Raw genomic sequence first — 16,543 nt, forward strand, 5'->3', positions numbered from 1 at the left:
GGCTTGCTAAAACAGTTACCATTCTTCCGTTTGTTTTCCAGCTTCCCAAATGTTGCCGTCGCTGTCTCCTTCCCCTTTCGCCCGCCAGTCACCCTCCGCCCCACTTACCTGAAGCCTTTTTATTTCTTTAGTAGAGACGCGGTCCCGCTATGTTCCCCAGGAATCCTGAATTCCTGGGCTCAAGGGATCCTCCTGCCTTAGCTTTCGAAGTAGTTGAGACTACAGGTGCGCACCACCTAGTCTGGCAATCCCCATGATTTCTTTAGGATAATTTTATCGGAGGACAACTCCGCTATGTCATATGAAAAGGTTTTGACACATATTACCTGATGGCCCTACAGTACTATGTGCATATGGAAAGAGATAGGCTTCTGTATATAACTGTCATGCAACAAATATTAAGTAACTTCCAGGGGTACCGCATCCACCCACCAATCTGCCCTAATACTCTATCCCGCGCCGGGCGAGAGACAACACAGGTCTGAAAAAGTAACGAAATGCGCATGACAGCTGAGCGAAGACGGAGGAAAAACTTCTGGGAAGGGCGGGGTGCGCATAGACCACGCCTGTCTGGAATAGGGGAGGGGGAAGGGAGGGGGGGTCCTATCTCGTCGATGATTGGTTGGTCTTTCTGGCCAATCATGTGCAGGGACTGATTTTGCTGCTCGTCGGGATCCACCTCCCCGAGGGCCTTGGAGCCACGTTTACAAATGGGAATAGAGTACGTGAGAAGGACAGAATGCATAGCCAATGAAATCGTGCGACGCTAATGGGCGGGGAGAGGCCGCTGCCCGGTTCAGGGCGGAAGAAGCGTCCCTGGATAAGGAGGGGAACAAAAGATGGCGGCGGAAACGCTGCTGTCCAGTCTCTTGGGGCTGCTGCTTCTGGGGCTCCTGTTGCCCGCGAGTCTGACCGGCAGTGTCGGGAGCCTGAACCTGGAGGAGCTGAGCGAGATGCGTTATGGGATCGAGATCCTGCCGTTGCCTGTCATGGGAGGGCAGGTGAGGAGGCGGATGAGGGACGAGGGTCCCGGTCAGAAGAGGAAAGGGGGAAAAGAGGTAGAGGAAGAAGGGCAGCTGCGGAGTCTGGGGCGGGAGCCTACGGGAAATACGGGAAGAGCAGGCAGGGCTTTTAAGATGAGGATCGCGGACTGAGAGAAGCCTTCCCTGGGATTGGTAGAGGGTGGGGCTTCCCGCTGTCAATATCCAGGTCCCAGTTCACGATCGAAACACTCAGACTCCGCCCCCATGGAGAGGTGGGAACGCCCTCTCCCCCCCCCCAACCACCAGACACAGCTGGAGGACTTGTGTCTCGTTCTGTCTTTGACTGGGCTCTTCCCCAGGGTCTGAAGAGGGATTTCGTTGTTCTCCCTGATCCCAGCCTTTCTTTGCCTCCCTGCCCCCCGACCCTCCCTTCTCTCCCAGAGCCAAGCTTCGGACGTGGTGATTGTCTCCTCTAAGTACAAACAGCGCTACGAATGTCGCCTGCCAGCTGGAGCTATTCACTTCCAGCGTGAAAGGGAGGAGGAAGCACCGGCTTACCAGGGGCCTGGGATCCCTGAGTTGCTGAGTCCAATGAGAGATGCTCCCTGCCTGCTGAAGGTGAAAGGGACTGGGATGGATGGATTGAGAGCCTGGGAACCATTGAGTGAACCTGAGTGCGGTTGAATGAGGTGGAATCTAGGGGAGACCTGTAGGAGTTAAGAAGGCTTGAGCCCTGCGCAGTGGCTCACCCCTGTAATCCCAGTGCTTTGGGAGGCTGAGACGAGAGGATTGCCTGAGCCCAGGGGTTCGACACCAGCCTGGACAACTTGGCGAGACCTCGTCTCTACAGTAAATCAACAAACTAGCCGGGCTTGGTGGCGAGCTCCTGTAGTTCCAGCTACTTGGAAGGCTGAGGTGGAAGGATGACCTGAGCCCACCAGGTCAAGGCTGTGAACTGTGGTGGCCATGAGCACTGCACTCCAGCCTGGGCAACTCAGGCTCTGCCTCAGAAAAAAAAAAAGAAGAAGAAGAAGAAGAAAGGCCAGTGAAGGAGGAGACAGATTATATGGACAGGAGAGAAGTAAAGAATCCCACAACGGCTGATGATAACTTTGCTGAATGCAGGGGAAGGTTAGGCAAGAAGATCTCAGAAAAGGGTTAAAGCAAGACTGCAGTGCCTAAAGAGGGTTAGTGTGGGGTAGGAGGGGTACTCCTTAAAGAAGCCGACCTGGTAAAGTCACCCCTGGCCCCATCACTCTCTGTCCAACAGTATCGTATTTTACTTTTATCATAGTACTTTTCATGATATGAAGTCACCTTATTGACTGAATTCATTTGTTTATTTTTGGTCTGAATCCCAGCACTAGAATGTAAGCTCCATGAGGTCAGAGAATGTTACCTTGTCCACAGTTGTATTCCCAGTGACCAGAACAGTGCAAAAAATGTTGTAGAGATTCAATTAATTTTTGATTTTGGAGTCTTTTATATTTCCCTGATATGACTGCTTCAAGGATACCATGATTTCTTATCTTTATGGAGGACAAAGAAGGATTTTTAAAAATCTTTAAAAAGGGAGGAATGGAAAGACCACAGGTAGAAAACAGACTTTAGAGGTGTCTCTCTGGGTCACAGAAGGAAAACAGCTCTCCTTCCTCACTGAGAGTCTGCAGAATTGAGTGTGGGAGTAGAGGGAGATGAGAGGTTGTGTGTCTTGGAGCCAGGAGACTCTGGTTCCAAGAAGAAACATCTGCACTCCACCCCTCTGATTGTTCACTTTTTCATTGTCAGACCAAGGACTGGTGGACATATGAATTCTGCTATGGACGCCACATCCAGCAGTACCACATGGAAGGTGACTTGCTCCTACGTGTTCCCTAAGCCCTCAGCATCGTATCATGGAGGGTGACTTGCCTCCCCAGTTCCCTCCTAGTCCTCTTAAAAGAGAGTAACGGTGCTTCACGGTGGCTTCTCTTGCAGATTCAGAGGTCAAAGGTGAAGTCCTCTATCTCGGCTACTACCAATCGGCCTTCGACTGGGATGATGAAACAGCCAAGGTGGCAGGAGTGTGGGATTGGGAGAGAAAGGGGTCCTGGCTACAGACTGAGATCTCTGACAAGGGGATGGGGAGGTCAGAATTAGCCAATAGGTTTCTTGGGGCTTGGCAGCCATTAGGACAAAGCCCCTGGGGCTCAGGCTGTACTTTTGTCCCTGTGGGGGTGCAGTGTCATTATTCCTCCTCACACTCTTGCTCATGCTCCCTCCCTCCCACCTTGTGTCTTCTCTAGGCCTCTAAGCAGCATCGTCTGAAGCGCTACCACAGCCAGACTTACGGCAATGGGTCCAAGTGCGACCTCAATGGGAGGCCCCGGGAGGCCGAGGTTCGGGTAAGTCTTGAGGGAGAGAAGTTGACACTGCCTCGGTGACAATTCCGATTCTCAGGGAAGCAGACAGGGTTGCCTCTTACAGTCAAGAGGATCTCTCCCAGACCCTAAACCCAAAGTTTTTTTTTTTCTTTATTTTTAGGGGAAGGGAAGGAAGAAGGGTTCTGCTTTAGATAGATGGGCAAGGAAGGACTCCAAGAGGAGTTAAGGATTGAGCTGAGACCTGAAGGATGGGAAGGAGCTGTCCCAGAAAGGCATTCTAGGCAGTAGGTTCTGCAGAGACAAAGGCTGGGAAATGCAGCAGGAAGGACACCACTGTGGCCAGAGCACAATGGGGAAGGAAAGGGATATAGGAGTTGAGCAGAAACTAGTCACATAGGACCTAGTGGGCCTTGCAAAGGAGTTTCATTGCATTCCAAGTGCAAATAGAAGCCATTGGAAGGTTTTAAATGGTGGATGACATGATCTGAATTATGCTTTAAAAGGTCACTCTGACTGCTCAAGGAGAATGAGTTGAAGAGAAGCAAGAGCAAACCCAAAGTTTAAAACATATTTCCAGCTGCCAGCTGGACATCATTGCTTGGATACTCAGAGGCATGTCAAGTCAGCATTTCTAGATCTTTCCCTCCATACCACCAACCACATATAATTCCCCCCCCCACATTTCTCCTTTCCATCACCTAAACTGTAAACCTGAATGCCATCCTTGACTCTTCCTTCCCCCTCCCCTTGTCCCTCCTTTCTTCCTTTATCAACTCTTCAGTGATGTCTTGCTGTGTGCGTATGCATAAAGGTATCAGCCTTAGATCTGGGGATCCAGTAGTGAGCAAATGTGTAGGCCCTGCCCTTATAGAATGCCCAAAGGAGAAGACAGACATCAATAAAAGAATCACAGAAGTGAAGTAAAATGAAGGAAAGGAATCTAGTTCTCTCAGAGTAAAGAACAAAGCCCATTCTTTCTACTTCTAGGTAGTTCTCAAAACTCTCCTCTGCTTTCCTGTGGTTGGTACTTCCATTCCTCACCCACGTCACCACCAATACCCTTTGGACAAGTGTTCTTCATCTAGTGGTCCTTAACTGAGTTGAGGCAGGCAGGCAGATGTATAGTGGAAAAAGCTCCTTGGGTGATTCTAATGTATTCACAACTACAATACACACGCCTGTAGAGAACCACATGCTACCTACCAGAATTATCTCTTCATAATACAGACTTTCACCTACAGCCATGTGAGTAAGTGTTGAACACCCAGATCTGTGGGGGGTGGGCCTAGGGAGAAGCCCTGATTTGTAATGTTTGCCAGTATCTATGGCATAAACACTCCCACCATGCCCAAATCAAGTTATTCGTATGTTATCAGCCATCTTGCACCATTCCCCGAAATTGACCCATGGCGCCTACACACCTGCAAGCGTGTATCACTTCTCTGCCCAGTCCTGGAAAATCTTCAATGATTCTGCTTTGCGCAAAGCATAAGATCCAGATATTTCGGCACAGACCAGGGTGGTAGCAGTGGACGTGATGGGAAACCATTGGATTCTGGATATGTTCTGAAGGTAGAGCAGTAAGAATTGTTGATTGACTGGATATGGGATAGAATTAAGGATTACCTCAAGATTTCTAACTTGAACAACTGGTATGATAGAATTGTCATGGGCTGGAGCACGAAGGAGCAGGTTTGGGGGGAAGAAGTGAGGTTGGTTTTGGATATTTGAAGGTCGAGATGTCTATTAGACATCCTAGTGGTGATTTCCGGTTGGCAGTTGGCTCTGTGATTCTGGAGTTCAGGGCCAAGGTCTGGAATGGAGATATAAATACTCATTGTATTTCTGCCACACTGGCCTTCTTTCTGTCCTTTGAACCAGCAGGTCTCATTGTTTGCTCTGCAGTCTTTGCACAGATCTTTGAACAGTTGGCACTGTTCCCTCATTCAGGTTACATTCAGATGACAACTCCATTGGGAACATGGACAAATAGACACAGATACACAGACACCCTGCTGCCCCCTTGTCCTGGTAAACTTCTACAGTGTTCTGTACCCTTCAAAACTTGTATCATTACCTGAAATGATTTTATTTGTTTGAGTTTAATATCTGTCTTTGTCTGCCCCCACTAAAATAAGCTCCAGGAAGTCATAGATAATGTCTGTCTTGTTTTCTGCTGTATCCTCAGCACCTGGAACAGTGCCTGGCCCCAAGTAGATGCCCAGCCATTATTCACTGAATGAATGGAATGAACGATAAGCCAGTTCAGATGTCATCTTTCTTGACTAACCCAGGAAGTTAGTTAGTTGTGCTCTTCAGCACTTCATATACATACATTCACATCCATGTATACCTACAGGCATCTGCACATGTGTATAATCTGTGTAGCACTTCATCGTATTCTAGTCATTTCTTTGGGCATTTGCACCTTCAGTAGGCCAAGAAGTGAGGGCGAAGGCAGTGTGTCTTGCTCATATCTGTTGAACATATGCCCTGTGCCAAGCACTGTAATAGCAACTGGGGATCAAGTGGTGATGGAGTGACCTAGTCCTGCTCCCAGGAGACATGTTAAAGGAACAGCCACAAACTGGATAAATACTGCAACAAGCGAAGTTCAGACCTTAGGGGAATACCCCATAAAGGAATGAACCAAGTCTAGGGTAAAGGGGGGCCTCTTGGGAGAATGACCTTTGAACTGACCGTGGAGGATAAGAAGTTAGACCAGCAACTACAGAGGATGGGGGAGGAGACAAGAAGGGCATTCCAGATGGACGGTACAAAAACCCTGGAGGCAAGGGGCAGTGGCCTATTCCAGAAATCACCAGGTTCACAGGGACTGGGGAGATGACTGGGAAAGACAGTGTGGGAGATAAGGCTAGGTCATTTTTGGGGACCAGGTCACAGGTCACAAAGAACTCTGTGGCTGTTTGTTGGGTTTGGACAATCCAAGGGACAATGGGGTATCAATGAGGTATTTTAAGCAGAATATGATGGTGGAAATTTTGGATTTGAAGGCTCACTCTGACTGGAGTATAGCAGTGATTGAGAGCTGAGTTCTGCTGTTGCAGTAACCCAGGTGAGATATGAAGGTGGCCCGGGGTTGAGGAAATGTGACTACATGGAAAGAGATTTGGGAGTCAAATCCATGAGAGAAAAGGCATCAAGACTGATTCCCAGGTTTTCTGGCTTGCGCCACTGGATGGGTGGGATTTGTGTTGCTGAGAGGGGTACAGTGGGAAGAGGAGGGGGTGTGCTGAGGAAAAGCGGAGAGCTTGGTTTTGAGTATGATGATTTTAGTGACTGCTGGGCATTCATGTAGAGATTTCCAAGGAGGCTGTGGGTCTGTGGGTCTGAAGTTCAACAGAGAAATCCGAATTGAACCCAGAGGCCCGGGAGTCATCATCATATCAGTTTTCACTGAAGCCATGGTATGGGTGAAATTTAAAGATACAGCATGTGATGACAAGAGTGGGACAGTTTGAGGAAGCCATCATTGAGTGCATGGGCAGAAAGGGGCCAGAGAGGAGACTGTGGTGACATGGGACCAAGGAAGGACATATCTCAAAGAGAAACTGGTCTGTGGTGTTGGCTGTACCCGAATCTTCAAAGAAGAGAATTAAAAACTGCTTATAGACTGGGCGTGATGGCTCAAGCCTGTACTTCCAGTAATTTGGGAGGCCGAGGCGAGAGGATTGCCTGAGCCCAGGAGTTTGAGACCAGCCTGGGAAACTTGGTGAGACCTTTTCTCTACAATAAATCAAAATATTAGCTGGGTGCGGTGGTGCATGCCCATGGTTCCAGCTACTTGGAAGGCTGAGGCAGAAGGATTGCCCGAGTCCAGCAGGTCGAGGTCAAAGCTGTGGTGGCCATGAGTGTGCCACTGCACTCTGGACTCCAGCCTGGGCAGTAGAGTGAGACTCCCACTCAAAAAAAAAAAAAAATACAAAACTGCTTATGGGTAATCATAGGGATGATTAGTTTAATGAAAGCAAAGTATGCATGTGGAAATTTAGGCAGTAGGGAAGAGATCCAGATGGAAACTCTTAAGTGTTCTACTCCCAGTTGCCCCTGATCAGTCCTTTGGTTGGCTTTGGTGACAGAGGTCACTGGTGATCTTTGCTAGAGCATTTCAGCAGAACGAGGAAGATGAAGTGTTGAGAAAAGCGGTGAAGACATAAAATCTTTGAAGCATCTCAATATGGAGGGGAGAAAGAAGGTGAGCACTAGCTCCAGGAGCTTCGGGGCTGGGGATAGGGGGTACTCTGTGGTGAGAGTGTGTTTTAAGGTGGAGCAGACCAGGACACATTGGAATTGTCTCCTTGAGATATGTCGTAGTAGAGAGGAGGAGAGGTCAAGGTACAAGAGAAAGAATGAGGAAAGAACATGGATGGTGCAGGATGCAGAACACAGGAGAGCAGCTCACCTCAGATGGAGAGAATTCCACAGTTGTAACCAGAATGAAAGGGTAGGGCATTCACTGCCAAGTCTGGAGGTCTTGATGGCAGCAAGTTGAGGGCATTCATCTGGTTGCTTCTCAGTCTTCGTTCTTGTGCCCTGATGGACCACCAGGTGACTGGGTAAACCCCTCAGTCCAGGGCGGGCATGGTGGGGTTTCATCTTCCCAGTGTCTCCTTACAAGCAACTTGCAAGGTGTTTGCTAAAAGTGCAGTCTCCATGGGGTTTGGGGACAACTGGTTAACTTTGTGAAATTAAATAAGTTTGAATCCCTATCTCAATTCATACATCAAGGAAGATCCTAGCACTATCAAAGTTTTTTTTTTTTAATTTATGACATGTTTCAAATATACAAAAAATAATTTCATAGAGATCCATAAAGCCATGGCTATGTCAAATGTCAGATGTTAATGTTTTGCCATAGTTGTTTCAGGTCTCAGGGGGTTTTTGTTTGTTTGTTTGTTTTTTTAAGGAATTTTAAAAAAGGAATAAAACACAGAAACAACCACAACCATCACTATGTTTGTTTTATACTTTTATCACTGACACATGTATCACAGATAATATATATTGTTTTGTGTCTTAAAATTATATATCAGTGACCAGGCACTGTGGCTCATGCCTGTAAACCCAGCATTTTGAGGCCAATGCAGGAGGATTGCTTGAGCCCACAAGTTTGAGATCAGCCTAGGCAACAAAGTAAGGCTTTGTCTCTACAAAAAAAAAAAAAAAGTTAGCTGGGCATGGTGCATGCTTGTTATCTCAGCTACTGGGGAGGCTGAGGTGGAAGGATCGCCTGAGTCCAGGGGTTCAAGGTTGAGTGACAGTGAGATGCTGACTCAAAAAAAAACAAAACAAAAAACAATGACATATATATATATATATATATATAAAACCCCACCATATCCCCCCTGGACTGAGGGGTTTACCCAGTCACCTGATGGTCCATCAGGGCACAAGAATGAAGACAGAAGCAACCAGATGAACAAGCTGGGATATACATATATATGCCAAAAAATAAATTGTATACATATTTTTTTTTTTGAGTTGGAGTCTCACTCTGTCACCCAGACTGGAGTGCAATGGCTGCTCCCGGCCACCGCAGCCTCGACCTGCTGGGCTCCGGCGATCCTTCCACCTCAGCTTTCCAAGTAGCCGGAATTACAGGCATGCACTACCACGCCCGGCTGATTTTTTGATTTTTATTGTAGAGATGAGGTCTCGCTGCCCAGGCGGGTCTCGAACCTGCGGGCTCAGGCAATCCACTCACCTCGGCCTCCCAAAGTACTGGGATTACAGGCTGAGCCACCGAGCCTGACCTGTATACACATTTTAAGAGATGTTATCTATATATTATTTTTCAAAGTTGAATTAAATTATGGTAGCAATGTGTAGTATGACATTCACTCAGCTGTGCTTCTGCCATTTTCTTTGACTGTCCTGCCTGTCATATGGTGACGCTAGCATTCATTTGATTAACGCCATCTTTTGAGTGAATATCAATATGCGCAAACATTTTTTGGCACCCCTGTGTGTACACACACACACACACACACACACACACATGCACACACACACACACACATCACTGGTGTCAACTTACTTTTTCACTGAGGAATGTTTTTGCTATTTATTGGCATGACATGGAGATCTAGTTCAGTGATTTTGATGACTATCGTTTGTGTTCCATTGTTTACTCACCCATTCCCCTGAGCTAAACAGTTAGGTTTCAGCTCTAATACTTTTACACACACAGTGCTGCAATGTCGGTCTCATTGTGAAGGTGCAAGAATTTCTCCAGAGCAATACATAGAAAGTAGAATTATTAGGTTTTTTAAATTGGGGAATTCAATTTTTAAATTATTTTTTAAATTATGGAAAATATATAACAAAATTATTCTAACAGTTTTTAAGTGTACAATTCAGTGGCATTAAGTACATTCACAATGTTGTATAACTATCACCACTATTTTCAAAAAGTTTTAATCATCCCAAACAGAAAATCTGTATTCATTAAGCAATAATTCCCTACTTCCCCCTCCCCCCAGCTTCTGTTATACTTTCTGTCTGTGTGAATGTTCTGTTCTAGGTACTTTATATGAGTAGAGTCATATGGTATCTGTCCTTATGTCTGGCTTATTTCACTTGGTGTAATGTGTTCAAGGTTCATCCATGTTGTAGCATATAACATAATATTACTCCTTTTGATAACTTAATGACATTCCATCGTACGTCTATACTACATTTTCTTTACCTATTCATCTGATGATGGATGGACATGTGCGTTGTTTTCACCTTTTGGTTCTTGTGAATAATGTGCTGCAGTGAACAAGGGTGTACAAGTATCTGTTTGTGTCCCTGTTTTCACTTATTTTGGTTCTGTACTGGGAGGAGAATATGCCTTATGGTAATTCTATGTTTCGTTTTTTTGAGGAACTGCCAAACTGTTTTCCACAGCAGCTGCATCATTTTATGTTCCTCTTAGCAATGCACAGGGTTCCAATTTCTCTGTATCTTCTGCGTCACTTATTTTCCTGTTTTTGTTTGTTTTTTGTTTGTTTGAATAATAGCCATTTTAATGTGCGTGAAGTGGTCTCTCATTGTGGATTTGATTTGCATTTCCCTAATGACTAATGATATTGAGCATCTTTTCATGTGTTTATTGACCATTTGTACAGCTTTTGTGGAGTAATGTCTATTCAAATTCTTTGCCCGTTTTGAATTGAGTTGTTTGTTGTTGAGTTGTGAGAGTTCTTTATATAATATATTCTGGATATGGACCAGCATGGTGGCTCATGCCTATAATCCCAGCACTTTGGGAGGCCGAGGTAAGGGGATTGCCTGAGCCCATGGGTTCGAGACCCTCCTGGGCAACTTGGCGAGACCTCGTCTCTTCAATAAATCAAAAATTAGCCAGGTGTGGTAGCGCGCACCTGTAGTTCCAGCTACTTGGAAGGCTGAGGCGGAAGGACTGCCGGAGCCCGGCAGGTCTAGGCTGCGGTGGCCAAGAGCGTGCCACTGCACTCCAGCCTGGGTGACAGTGAGACTCCAACTCAAAAAAAATATATATTTTCTCCCATTCTGTGGATGCCTTTTCACTCTCTTGATAATGTCCCTTGATAATTTATTGAGTGGTTTTTTTTTTTTACATGAAAAGGATGTTGAACTTTATCAAATGCATTTTCTGCATCAGTTGAGATGATCATGTGAAATTTGTTTCTTCATTCTGTTAATGTGGTGTGTTACATTGATTGATTTACCTATGTTGAACCATCCTTGCATTCTTGGAATAAATCCAACATAAATAATGATATATAATGCTTTAAATATGCTGCTGAACTTGGTGTGCTACTATTTAGTTGAGGGATTGTGCATCAACATTCTTAAGGGATAGGTCTGTACTTTTCTTGTAGCATCTTGTAGTATTGTCTAGCTTTGATATCAGGGTAATGCTGACCTCCCAGAATGAGTCAGGAAGGCATTCTTTGTGTATTTCAAGTTTAACTCCTTTTTGCCACCTGCATTCCCTCTATCTGTACTTTGTCTTTTTCTTTTGCTTATAGTGTCTTAAATGTACTTATAATTAAAAACATTTTTTTCAGGCCAGGCACAGTGGCTCATGTTAGTAATTCCAGCACTTTGGGAGACTGAAGCAAGAGGATTGCTTGAACCCAGGAGTTCAAGACCAGCCTGGGCAGCATGACGAGACTCATCTCTACAAAAATAAAAAAATTAGCTAGGCATGGTGTCATGCGCCTGGAGTGTCAGGATGCTGAGGTGGAAGGATCGCCTGAGCCCAGGAGGTTGAGGTTGCAGTGAGCTGTGATCATGCCACTACCCTCCATCTGAGTGACAGAGTGAGACACCAACTAAAAAAAATTTTTTTTAAAAATTCTAATATAGTCAGATTTCTCCATCTTTTTCTTTTCTTTTCCCTTCCTCCCTCCCTTCCTTCTTTCATTTCTTTCTTTTTCCTTTGACTCAGGGTCTCACCCTGTCACCTAGACTGGAGTGCAGTGGTATTGTCAGGGCTTACTGCAGCCTTGATCTCCTGGGCTTAGTAGATTCTTTCACCTCAGCCTCCTGAGTAGCTAGGACTACAGGTGCATGCCACCATGTGTGGCTAATTTTTGATTTTTTGTAGAGATAAGGTCTTGCTATGTTGTCTAGGCTGATCTTGAACTCCTGGGCTCAAGCAATCTTCCTGCCTCAGCCTCCCAAACTGCTGGGATTACGGGCATGAGCCACTGCGCCTGGCCTGCAATTGACTTTTACAGCTATTTGCATAAGTGAATTGGTCTATAAATTTCTATTCTTATATTGTCCTCAAATTGTTTGGTATCAAGTTATATTAAAAAAGGGTTTTGAAGAACTTCCCTTTTTTGTGTTTGGTGGGATAGTTTGCTAAGATAGAAACAAATCTATTCTTTTAAAAATTATTTAAAAAATTTTTTAAAGACAGGGTCTTACTCTTTTTGCCCAGGCTGGAGTTCAGTGGCACAATCTTAACTCACTGCAGCCTTGACATGCTGGGCTCAAGTGATCCTCTCACCTCAACCTCCTGAGTAGCTGAGACTACAAATGTGTGCCACCACACACAGTTTTTTTTTTTTTTTTTTAATATTTAATTTTAAAGATGTGGGGTACAATTCAGGGTTAGGTATACAAATGTTCATTATGCAGGTACCCTTGTTGATGAGGTGTGCCCCCACCACACCCAGTTAATTAAAATAACTTTTTTTTTTTGGTAGAAACTGGGTCTTGCCAGGCACAGTGGCTCATGCCTGTAATCCCAGCACTTGGGGAGGCAGAGTCAAGAGGATTACCTGAGCTCAGGAGTTCAAGACCAGCCTGAGCAACATAGCGAGACCTCGTCTTTACAATAAATCAAAAAATCAGCCAGGCATGGTGGCACAAGACTGTGGTTCCAGCGGCTTAGAAGGCTGAGGCAGAATGATTGCCTGAGCCCAGCAGGTCGAGGCTGCAGTAGCCGTGAGTGTGCCACTGCACTCCAGCCTGGGCGACAGAGTGAGACTCCAACTCAAAAAAAGAAAGGAAGGAAGGAAGGAAGGAACTGAGTCTCACTATATTGCTCAGTCTAGAAGGAAGGAAGGAAGGAAGGAAGGAAGGAAGGAAGGAAGGAAGGAAGGAAGGAAGGAAGGAAGGAAGGAACGAACGAACTGAGTCTCACTATGTTGCTCAGGCTGCTCTCAAACTCCAGCCTGGGCGACAGAGTGAGACTCCAACTCAAAAAAAGAAAGGAAGGAAGGAAGGAAAGAAGGAAGGAAGGAACTGAGTCTCACTATATTGCTCAGGCTAGAAGGAAGGAAGGAAGGAAGGAAGGAACTGAGTCTCACTATATTGCTCAGGCTAGAAGGAAGGAAGGAAGGAAGGAAGGAACTGAGTCTCACTATATTGCTCAGGCTGCTCTCAAGGAAGGAAGGAAGGAAGGAAGGAAGGAAGGAAGGAAGGAAGGAACTGAGTCTCACTATATTGCTCAGGCTGCTCTCAAGGAAGGAAGGAAGGAAGGAAGGAAGGAAGGAAGGAACTGAGTCTCACTATATTGCTCAGGCTGCTCTCAAACTCCTGGGCTCAAGCAATCCTCCTGCCTTGTCTCCCAAAGTACTGGGACTACAGGTGTGAGCCACCGAACCAGACTGAGATTAATCTGTTCTTTAAAGATTTGAAGGTCAGACATGGTGGCTAATACCCGTAAAACCCAGTACTTTGGGAGGCCAAGGTGGGAGGATTGCTTGAGCCCAGGAGTTTGAGAGCAGCCTAGGCAACATAGCAAGACCTTATCTCTACATAAGGTTAAAAAAAAATTAGCCGGGCTCGGTGGCTCAGCCTGTAATCCTGCGCCTTTGGGAGGCTGAGGTGAGTGGATTACCTGAGCCCGCGGGTTCGAGACCCGCCTGGGCAGCGAGACCTCATCTCTACAATAAATAATTAAAAAAAAAATCAGCCGGGCGTGGTAGCGCATGCCTGTAATTCCGGCTACTCAGAAGGCTGAGGTGGAAGGATCGCCGGAGCCCAGCAGGTCGAGGCTGCGGTGGCCAGGAGCAGCCACTGCACTCCAGTCTGGGCGACAGAGTGAGACTCCGACTCAAAAAAAAAAAAAAAATTAGCTAGACGTAGTGGCTTGCACCTGTAGGCCCAGCTACTCTGGAGGCTAAGGCAGAAGGATTGCTTATGCCCAGGTGAGCAAGCCTACAGTGAGCTATGATTGCACCACTGCACTTCAGCCTGGGCAACAGAGCAAGACTCTGTCTGTAAAACAAACAAACAAACAAACAAAAAAACCTTTTTAAATAAGTAGTTTCCTGTTGATGGACATATTTAGGTGTTTAAAATTTTTTATTAACACAAAAGTCCTGCAGTGAATAATTGTATATCTTCAGAGTATATGTAGATTAAGTTTCTGGAAGTAGATTTGTATAATTTTGATATGTACTGCCAAATTACCCTGCTGAGGTAAATTTCTCTCCTTTCAGCAATTTATGAGAATGTTGAGTTTCTGGCAGCCATGCCAACCCAGAATATTTTTAAACTTTTGGATTTTGCCCAGTCATCAGCTAGGCATCAGATAAAGATGATTTCTTAATATGGTTTTAATTTGCATTTTTCTTAAGAAAAGATGTATGATTTTACTCGTATTTAAGAGCTATTTATTTTTCTTTTCTTCTCTCCTCCTTTCTTTCAACCATCCAAATTTTTTGCTTGGTTTCCTAATGACTTGTTGGTCTTTTTCTTCTCGATTTATGAGTGCTCTTTATATATAAGACAGATTATTCTTTTGTCCATGAGATGAGTTACAATTATTCTGGCAACTTCTTGAGCTGGATGCTTGCCTCACTGTATCTCAGTCTCTCTTCTTCCCTAATTATACATTTAAAGCTATGCATTTCACTCTGAGTAATATTTTAGTCACATTCCTCAAGTTTTACTGCGTGATGTTTCCATTTTCATGATGATTTCTACTTGTTTCAGAACATATTTGGAATTATGCTTATTTCTAAACAAATGTGTTTTGCTTTTGTTGTTTTTATATGACTGCTATGGTTTCTAATTTTAAGCCATTGGGTCAGTGATTTTTTTGGTGATTGCTGAGACTTTCGTTCTGGTGAAAACCGAAAGCATGTGTTTTCTCTAATTGTGCAGTTCAAGACTCTAACTGTGTTATTCAAATTTTCAACTAATTTTATGTCAAGTTGACCAATCATTATTGAAAGAGGTATATTAAAATTCCCACTGTGATGGTGGATTTGGCAATTTTGTTAATTTTTCCTTCATATGTTTTGAGGCTATGTTTAATTTAATATTAAATGACTTATAGGTTTTCTAATGTTAAACCAATTATCCATTCCTGATATGAACACAATTTGGTCATGTACGTTATATTTGACTATATATCTTGCTGGATTTAATCTGTCGATTTTTAAAAAGGACTTTTGTATATAAGAGATGCTGACCTGCAATTTTCCTTTCAGGCCTCTCCTTATAATGTTTAGTTAACAAGTTTATGCTAGCCTCAACAAATAAGTTAAAAAATATTTTTACTTGTTCTGTATTCTGAAGACTATTAAGGTTGAAATTTTTAATTCCTTGAATGTTGGCTAGAATTCACCTATAAAGTCATTGTAGCCTGGGTTTTTTTTTTTTTTTCCTTTTCAAATTTTTTTATTTTAAAGTTGTGAAGGTACAAGTCAGGATTGCATACATAAGTAGTTTAGGTACAGGTAAAGTTTAGCCTGGGTTTTTATTGCAGAAAGATTTTAAACTATGATTCATTTGATTTAGTAGTTTTAGGAAATTTTAGTTTTCTATTTCTACTTGGGTCAGTTTTAGTGAGTTCTATTTTTTAGGGATCTGTCAATTTCATCTGATTTTTCAGATTTGTTGGCATAAAGCTGTTTGTGATATCTTTTTAGCCTCTGTGGCATCTCTGCAGAGATTGGGTTCCTCTTTTCATTCCTCCTGGGTTATTTCTGCCTCACTCATTTTGTCACTGGTCAGTCTCATCAGTCTTGTTACTCTTTTCAAAGAACCAATTTCTGGCTCTGTGAGCTTCTCTGCTGTATTTGTTTCCTTTTTGATTAATTTCCACTCTAATCTTTATTTTCCCTCCTTCTACTTTTTTGGAGTGTATTTTGTTGTTTATTCAGCTTCTTGAGATGAGTGCCTAACTCATTCATTTTCAGATTTTCCTCTTTTTTTCTTTTAACTGTATTATCCAGGTTGGAGTGCAGTGGCACGCTCACAGCCACCACAGCCTCAACCTGCTGGACTCAGGGGATCCTTTCGCCTTAGCCTTCCAAGTAGCTGGAACCACAGGCATGTGCCGCCACACCCGGCTAATTTTTTTTTAATTTATTGTACAGATGAGGTCTCATTGTGTTGCTCTGGCTGGCCTTGAACTCCTGAGCTCAGGCAATCCTCTCGCCTCTGCCTCCCAAAGTGCTGGGATTATAGGTGTGAGCCACCACACCTGGCCTCTTTGATGTTTCTTATAAATTTCTCTCCAAGTACTACTTAAGTATCTCTTGCAAATTTTTTTAAATTCCCTATCTAATTTTTTTTTTTTTTGAGTTGGAGTCTCACTCTGTCGCCCAGACTGGAGTGCATTGGCTGCTCCCAGCCACCGCAGCTTCGACCTGCTGGGCTCCGGCAATCCTTCCACATCAGCCTTCCAAGTAGCCGGAATTACAGGCATGTGCTACCACGCCCCGGCTGATTTTTTGA

General features: G+C 44.4%; 1 protein-coding gene across 10 annotated transcripts in view; it reads left to right on the forward strand.

Moving 5' to 3' along the window:
• Nucleotides 1-620: 620 nt before the first annotated feature.
• The window catches only part of OS9 (OS9, endoplasmic reticulum lectin), a 30,076-nt gene continuing 14,153 nt past the window's right edge, over nucleotides 621-16,543 (forward strand). For 7 of the 10 annotated variants that reach the window (XM_021713795.1, XM_021713797.1, XM_008060847.2 and 4 more), the window contains exons 1-5: nucleotides 621-1,001; nucleotides 1,425-1,601; nucleotides 2,772-2,835; nucleotides 2,961-3,037; nucleotides 3,269-3,367. In XM_021713795.1, coding sequence (XP_021569470.1) covers nucleotides 840-1,001; nucleotides 1,425-1,601; nucleotides 2,772-2,835; nucleotides 2,961-3,037; nucleotides 3,269-3,367 — 579 coding nt within the window. In that variant the 5' untranslated portion in view covers nucleotides 621-839. The remainder of the gene's footprint in view (nucleotides 1,002-1,424; nucleotides 1,602-2,771; nucleotides 2,836-2,960; nucleotides 3,038-3,268; nucleotides 3,368-16,543) is intronic. The other 3 variants (XM_021713799.1, XM_021713800.1, XM_021713801.1) reach the window with 3 other exon arrangements.

This window comes from Carlito syrichta, unplaced genomic scaffold (genome assembly GCF_000164805.1).
Source record: "Carlito syrichta isolate Samal-C Ts95f unplaced genomic scaffold, Tarsius_syrichta-2.0.1 Scaffold304744, whole genome shotgun sequence".
Classification (NCBI taxonomy): Eukaryota; Metazoa; Chordata; class Mammalia; order Primates; family Tarsiidae; genus Carlito; species Carlito syrichta.